This window comes from Lycium ferocissimum, chromosome 5 (assembly GCF_029784015.1).
Source record: "Lycium ferocissimum isolate CSIRO_LF1 chromosome 5, AGI_CSIRO_Lferr_CH_V1, whole genome shotgun sequence".
NCBI lineage: Eukaryota > Viridiplantae > Streptophyta > Magnoliopsida > Solanales > Solanaceae > Lycium > Lycium ferocissimum.
This window is the reverse complement of record NC_081346.1, coordinates 70,376,743-70,384,768: the sequence shown is the minus strand read 5'-3', so window position 1 is coordinate 70,384,768 and position 8,026 is coordinate 70,376,743. Positions and strand designations below refer to the sequence as shown.

At 30.3% G+C, this 8,026-nt stretch overlaps 1 protein-coding gene across 1 annotated transcript; it reads right to left on the bottom strand.

Annotated features, from left to right (window-relative positions):
- Positions 1 to 2,376: 2,376 nt before the first annotated feature.
- Positions 2,377 to 7,607, bottom strand: LOC132057259 (beta-1,4-xylosyltransferase IRX9). The gene is made up of 3 exons (XM_059449769.1): positions 6,602 to 7,607; positions 4,732 to 4,960; positions 2,377 to 2,757 (listed from the first exon to the last, which is right to left on the bottom strand). The coding sequence occupies exons 1-3, from the start codon at positions 7,360 to 7,362 to the stop codon at positions 2,644 to 2,646; spliced, it is 1,104 nt and encodes a 367-aa protein (XP_059305752.1). The 5' UTR covers positions 7,363 to 7,607; the 3' UTR covers positions 2,377 to 2,643.
- Positions 7,608 to 8,026: the final 419 nt, after the last annotated feature.

Genomic DNA, 8,026 nt, shown 5'->3' with positions numbered 1-8,026 from the left:
TTCATGTACCAATGAAATAGGATGAATATATATATATTTTTGTTTCTTTTGATGAGTATCCAATCTCAATGAATAACATTTTCCCACTCAATGCGGATAAGTATTTGCCTACCGTCGAGGAAGTGGAATACTAGAAATGACGTATCAGATCATAAAGTACAAAAATATTAGTTGGTGCCATGGCAATAATGGAAGCCCTATCTCTTATGGAAGACACAATGTACCATATTGGCAACAATTATGACGTTACTTCCACTCTCTCGTTTCGTTTTTCTTCTTTTGTCCTTCTAAGAAAATTGCTTTACATATAGTTCAAAGTTACTTCATGTTTTTACAATATTTCAATCTTTATATATGTGGAGATTGGATACTCATCAAAGAAACAAAATATATATATATTCATCCTATTTCATTGGTACATGAATGAAATATATATATATAGTTTGTCCGCAATATGTATGGTTCACGTATGAATAACTAAAAGTCCGCCCTCGTACTTTTACTTAAACACAACTAAAAGTCCGCCCTCCCGTACTTTTACTTAAACACAACTAAAAGTCCGCCCCTCCGCATTTTTAGTTGAACACAACTAAAAGTCCGCGGAAAAAAAGGGTAGACGTACTTTCCCTTGAAGATATATATATATTTTTTTTAACTTTTCAAGGAAACTTTTTAGTAATGCCTTAGCTAAAAGTGTGTCCATAAAACATAACTAAAAGTATGCCCCATAAGGCGTAAGTTTTCCTTAAGGTATAACAAAGTTGCCTTATAAGGCAAAATTTAATGGGCAAACTTTTATGCCCATTACCCACAATTTTAATAATAATAATGTTGAAAAGTTGATATGAATTTGGTTATCCACATTACGTGTTTGGTTTGGTTGGCTATAATAAAATCTTATAGTTTGTCTCAATATGTATGGTTATCGTATGAATAACTAAAAGTCTGCCCTCCTCGTACTTTACTTAAACACAACTAAAAATCCGCGTACTTTTACTTGAACACAACTAAAAATGATGATATATATATATATTTTTTTATTTGGCTAACAATTTGGCTAACAAAAACGAAATTAAAAAAAAAAGCTATTTTTGGTAGTCCAACGAAATAGGCCAAAAAATTTTTATTTTTACTTTCGTTTTTTGTATAAACGAAATTAAAAAAAAAAAAAAAAATTTTAATGCCATTTCGCTCAAGATTTCAACACGAAATGCACCAAAATTAAAAAAAAAAAAAAAAAAAAAAATTTTGGCGAAATAATTCGGGCATGAACAGAGTGTATTTCGTCGGTTATCCAACGAAATACCCATTTTGGTTTGAAAAAAAAAAGGCATACCATTTTGGTTTTTTTTGTGGCAAATTTATGCCATTTAGGCTCCGGACTCATATTCGTTTGGTGCTTAGGTGTGTATATGGTGGTGTATATATATAGGTGTAATTATGGAGTCTTTTAAGTTTTCGTGACTCATAAATGGACAAAGTAATACAGTAACAAAAAGAATATATTTAGCCTATTTAAGATTTGTTAAGGAAGGCAGACAAGGTAAGCATACAGGCTGCATTAACAACCCCACGAATACAAGCATTTACCCCCACTTTAGTAGAGGGAATCTATGGGCTATTAATAGAGTAAGATTAATTGAATTATAATGATAAAGATAATAGGGGAAAAAGCTAAAAAAAAAAAAAAAAGGAGAAAAAAGATAAATAGGATCCTTAGCCAAAGAGAGGTGCCACATCATCTCCTTATTGCCTAGCTTTATATCATATATAGATATAGATTTACATATTAAATACAGTCAATCCTCCTATAGCAGTCATCATCTTAATAATATTTCACTAAAACGGTCAAGTTTTCTATGGAGTCGATTTTTGATCAAGTTATGTTTTATTATATTATATTTTCTTTCTATATACCATCATTTCGCTATAGTGGCAAAAAATTATCTAGACAAATGATGTTGTTATAAAAATATTTGACTGTATAAGTAACTTTCAATAGCAACGTATATTAGTAACTTACCAAAGATGATAAATGACTTGTTATAACTAATAACAAGTAAAACTACAATATTATTATGATAATATACTATCCGTGTATATTAATTAAATCATTTTACCTTAGATTCTTTGAAATTTATCGTTGGATTACCTTAGAGATAGCGAAGTTGATGTCACTCAACCAATAAACGGTATAACAAAGTCATTTTTTATGTCATAATAGAAATGTCATTCAGCTATTAAAAACAGTATAACACTAACTTGTATTATGTCGTGTAACTAGAATTATCAATTCAACAAATATTGATCAATTTAGCACAATTAATTTAGAAAGAAAAATAAAACTCAAACGAACAATTATCTGAGATGTTTCGATTGAAATGCCAGGACTGAAATGTATTTCTACATCTAGAACAAAATTTTAGTAATGGACAAGAAAAATACACTAAAAAGGAATAGGATAATAAATATGAGAATTATAAAAAATAAAAAATTCTGAAATATTGATAGATTTTGCTCTTTGGGTACTTTGTTCTGTTCCTCTTCCTAGCAAAACAAATTGTTTTATCATTCATCAGAAGATGATTATTTTTTTCTCTTTTTTTTTTCTCCTTATGTTTATCAAATAACTCTGAAATATATTCATGTTGAAAGAGGAAGATTCCATAGCAAAATTTTGGAGCAATCATTTGGTGGAATTCCCATCAATTTAGTCTCATCTTCAAGAACCTCATTTCTCACAAATTTTAGAGAATCCTGCAAATAACAAAAATAAAAAAGAGACAAACAAGGGATTAATATTTTTTTTTCCCTATTTTGAGGGTGTGGACATTGGAAGTTGAATGTTATTTAATTGACATTTTTTTTCCACATAGTTCGTTAATGTGAGAAGACAGAACTGACCAACTGAGAAATAGTAACAATAAATTATTAGAATTCAAACTCGTGACACTGAAATTCGACTTATGATTTTTATATGCAAATAACAAAAATAAAAAAAGATCCAAACAAGGGATTAATATTTTTTTTGTATTTTGAGAGAGTGGACATTGGAAGTTGATTTTTTTTTTAATATTATTTAATTGACATTTTTTTTCCCGCATAGTTCGTTAATGTGGGAAGACGGACCTGACCAACTGAGAAATAGTAACCAGAAAATTATTAGAATTCAAACTCTTGACACTGAAATTCGAATTATGATTCTTATCTTATAGTATGTGTTGTCCCCTTGGAAGCATATAAAATTAAGATCAGGAAGGTAGTTATTGATATTTTTTGAATTTTTTTCCTGAAAAAAAAAAGTAGTTTTCCTCTATAATTTGTTTGATTTAGGGCTCTGACTTGTATGATTCGAAGTTTATTGTAATGTCTAATAGGGTGGAATCCATACCACAAGTTATGCGTTCAGCAACATCGAGTAGCTTAGACCCAAATTTTGTATATACATACTAAGAAATCATTTAATATCTTAAATAATCTAGTTTCAATTTCTGAACGTAGTCATTATCTTGTCACAGAATTTAGAATCCACTAATTTAAAATTCTGAATATGTCTCTAGTCTAACGGTGTTATGAAATTTGTCTATAACTTTATATATATATATATATATATATATATATATATATATATATATATATATATAAAAGGGTATTGGTTGTGGACATATGTAGTTAAAAGAAAGTGACGTGATCATAAGTTTAGTTGTTCTTTTATTTTCATTACTTGTTTTTTATATCGAAAGGTTTTGGAAGAGTTAGTTGTCAATTATTATAATAGTAATTAGGTGTATAATTAGTGGTTGCTTATGATTTATGAAGCACTTGACTGACTATGATCAATTATAATGATAGTGATGATTGGAAGTTTGTTGAGGTAATCACTAATTTTTAAATATTCTTTTTTTCTTCTGCATATACCACACATGCATATATATGTAAAAGGACAATTTAGCAAGGAAAAAAATCATTTTGCTATATATTTCATTATACAAGAAAATTTTAGTGAGCTCCAAATTGAAAATCTAATTTTACCTTACGTTCGTACTTGTTTGCTTTTGTTCTTGGGCTCTACTTTTTATTATTTTTTATTTTCACATTTTTCTCAAGGTGACATTTAAGTGACATGTCAACTAAAGACTATGATAAGTAACATAAGGGGTCGTTTGGTTTAAAATAATATTATACCAGAAGTAGAAGGTGACATTTGAGTGACATGTCAACCAGAGACTATAATATGATATACTGACATGAGGGGTTGTTTGGTTTAAAACAAGGATATCCTAGGATTGGAAAGTGACATTTGAGTGACATGTCAACTAAAAACTACAATATGAGAATATTATAATCCTTAATTATATTCAAGATTAGTCAGGATATATAACTCCAGCTTCTATAGGGGACAGATAATCTTATGATTTTAATATAAATTTATCCTGATTTTAGTTGATATTATAACTCAATACTGAACAAATTAATCTTAAATTCTAAATTGAGATAACTCCTTATTTCCTGTAACCCGACCCCTAAATGTTCAAGAAAAGATAGTGTAAAACAATTTACACCACTTAAATGCATAGAACGCATATTAGGGAGAAGTCGATTTGCCACTTTAAGAAAGTATTATCAAACTAATATCACATTTTCTACTTCAACAAGATAAAATTAAGTAAAATAACTCTTTTCCAGGTTAATTATATTAATTAACTTGCAAAAGTATATAGTATTATTTACCTGAGAAGTGTCTTGAACAGAAGAAGTGCGACCCCATCTTTCTGGATCCCAAAGGATAGAACTATTGAAAGCAAAGCTTGAAACTCTAATTGGAGGCCTTTCATCTGTTAAATTGTTTGCTTTCTTCAAATGCCACCCCATAACTTCTGATGAATCACAAACTGGTCCCTCTATTACCACTTGCTTCTTGTTTGCAGATAATAATGCCATTGGCCATGTCCCAAATCCCCTGTAATAAAATTAAGTAGTTTTGGCTCAAATTATGTATATATTAAAAAGTTCAGTAAATAAACATAAATAACATATTTTGGACTAATTAAATCAATTGTGGCTCAGCCTGCACATGGAGGTCACAGTTTCAAGCCGTAAGCCTTGAAAACAACCTCTAGCAAAAAAAATATATAGTAGGGGTCGCGTATTGTGGGTTCGTCGAAAGTTAGTACTTTTGACTTAAACTATGTATATGTGTTAAATATTTTTAGTAAGTATATATAAATGATATATTTTGAACTCAATAAATCAAATGGCATGTGCTATCAGATACATAAAATTCAAATTTTGGATATGCTTCCGTACTGGAAGGTCACAGTCTCTCGCAAATACAAGTTAGGGTTACATATTATGGGTTCATCTAAATTCATTTGGTTCAAATCATGTATGTGTTAAAAAATTTTTTTATTGAATAAGTACAACTAATAAAATTTGAACCCAATAAGTCAAATGACATGTGGTATGGACCGCATAAAATTCAAATTTTGAATTTGCCTTCGAACCTGGAGGTCGCAGTTTTCAGGAACTTAGTGCACCGGGTTGCCATTTATTAAGTTCTCGAACCAATTTTCTAATAAACTCACCTAAACCATGTGTCTGTATAAGTTGTCAAAGATTTTCTTGGATTCTTCTCTATAAAGACATAATGTAAGATACTTAATCGACTTAAAAAATCTGTCTGTTAACTCTTAGCGTTAAGTATAACTAAACAAATTAATATGAAAAAAGAATTTGGATTGATAAATTTATTCTAGTAGACTATTAGTTAGGCTTGATTTTAATAACGAAACGAACAAGCCCATTTGTAGGATTTGGTCAAAAACTGCTACTTCTAAAAATTTCATGTTATTTATATCTGGGGGACAGAAGTTTCCCAACTAACACTTATTCAATGCCTCAGAGATTATCCAAATTTATCCGAGTTTAACTTCTATACACCAATAACGTAAAATAATAACTTTTATACTATCATGTCACCTAATAATTATGGGTAATCATCACTTAAAAAGCGGCAACTTCTATACACCAATAACGTAAAATAGTAACTTTTATACTATCATGTCACCTAATAATTATGGGTAATCATCACTTAAAAAGCGGCATCAATAACACGAAAAATAAAGCATGTTACCTCCTGCAACAGGTTAAACACTACAACCTTGATAGTTTTGAGAAATCTGGGTAAAAATGAATAATCGGCCACTTGAATAACTACAGGTAACCATCGTTTTAAAAAGGTGGCATCAGTAACTTAAAAAAATAAGGCGTGGCATCTGCTTAACGGGCTAAACAGTATTAATTTATATAAGTTAAACTCTATCCAGAAAACAGACTTGATGGTTTTCGAAAAATCTAAGTTAAATGAACAATTGAACATCTATAAAGGGGCGGACTACAGCTTTGCCGCCTCCGGATTCGGCAGAACCTAGTAGCTTTGTTCAAACCATATATTTGTGGTTAAAAATTCACTTAATATGTATATATAATTTATCAAGAATCTAATACGCTGCGTTTTCTTGAAAATTTAAATATGGTCATCAAAGAAAATTCCTTAGAATATATATGATGGAAATTATTTTAAAAAATTAAGAATACTTACTCAATTGCTCGAAGCTCATCAAAGAAGGTGAGATCATAGACATTAGAGAGGCTACCAAAATGAACAATCCCACTTAACCTGTGATGTTCAATGTGATTTAGAGCCACATTTCTTTGATGATCCACTTCTTCATGAATGTTAGTGAAATTCTCCTTGAAAACCAAGTGTCTATACATAATGCCTGTTTTTCGAAGTATTTCTGATACTTCTGAATCCTCAATTTGTTGTTCCACAACTACCCACAAAACTGGCTGTGGAATCAATCTCAATGTGTTTGATAGCCTCTTCAGTAGCATTCCTCTTTTTTTATCTTTAGCGTTCGTTGGAGTGACGATTATTAGTAGCCTTCTAGGGTTCAAGAACTCGTCGTTACCTCCTTCTGGCTCTTGTTCTTGATCTTCTCGCTCTTCTTCTCCTTCTTCTTCCGTTAAGACCTTTTTTGAGTGCCTCGTGTCGTTTAATTTAGACCATTGTGATGTTACTGTTGTTGTTGTTGTTGTTGCTGATGTTTCGTCAGAAAAAGGTTTATTGAAAGTCTCACTTTCTAATCTGGCATGGTGCAACATGTTCAATGAAGGTTGTGTTTGATTTGACTCATGGGGAGTTTTGGGAATTGCAATATTCCTACTGGAGATCATTGAAGTACCTTTGCCTGTAGGAGCAAAGCCAGTGAAGAATCCCATAACAAAACAAAGAAGGAAATGAAAAATTGCTTTCTTCCATAGTTGAACTTTTTTCTTTGATCTTTCTAAAGACCCCATGATGTAAAATGATCCTGATTTTTCTTCACTAAGATGAAAAATAGAAGGAATTGATGATGTAATGGACAAGGAAAGGTAGCATGGAAATTATATATAACTACTTGAGAATAGAAGAAGAAAAAACCATTTTTCTTCCTAACTATTTTTCTTTTTTTTAAAAGATTAAAAAAATAGGGCAAGAGCTAACAAACATATGATTGAAGGAGTTGGTTGAATAAAACAGAGTGCTAGTTGTTTCTCAATTTTATGTCATTGGGTGAGAGGTTTTGCTTGAAGTAAAAGGAAAAAAATAAAGCAAAGAAAATTAATCATATTCAGAAGGAAATAAGTTGCTTTCTTTACCAAATAGTAGTTGAGATGGAAAGCTCATACACCTAAAATGACTTCATATTTGAAATGCCATGCACCTGAATTTTTTTTTTTTTTTTTTTAAAATTGACTTGTTTGAGCAAGTTGGTGACCATATTTAGATTTATGACAATCACCAGTCACCTATACTATATGATATTTTTTAAAAGGAAATTATCAATTATTACTCACTTAAAGAAGTAGGTAATTTTAGTTAATGACTCATAATGATGTTCAATCAGAGCCTTAATGGTAATAGAGTAGAATTAAATCCAACCTTTAAGTATGAAACCTGAAAAGAAAGGGGAAAAGATGA

Coding starts and splice junctions, on each gene's coding strand:
- LOC132057259 (XM_059449769.1), bottom strand. CDS start 7,362: ATGGGGTCTTTAGAAAGATCAAAGAAAAAAGTTCAACTATGGAAGAAA. Junction 4,961..6,601: donor GATGAGCTTCGAGCAATTGA/GTAAGTATTCTT, acceptor ATTTTATTACAG/GGGATTTGGGACATGGCCAA. Junction 2,758..4,731: donor CTGTTCAAGACACTTCTCAG/GTAAATAATACT, acceptor TGTTATTTGCAG/GATTCTCTAAAATTTGTGAG.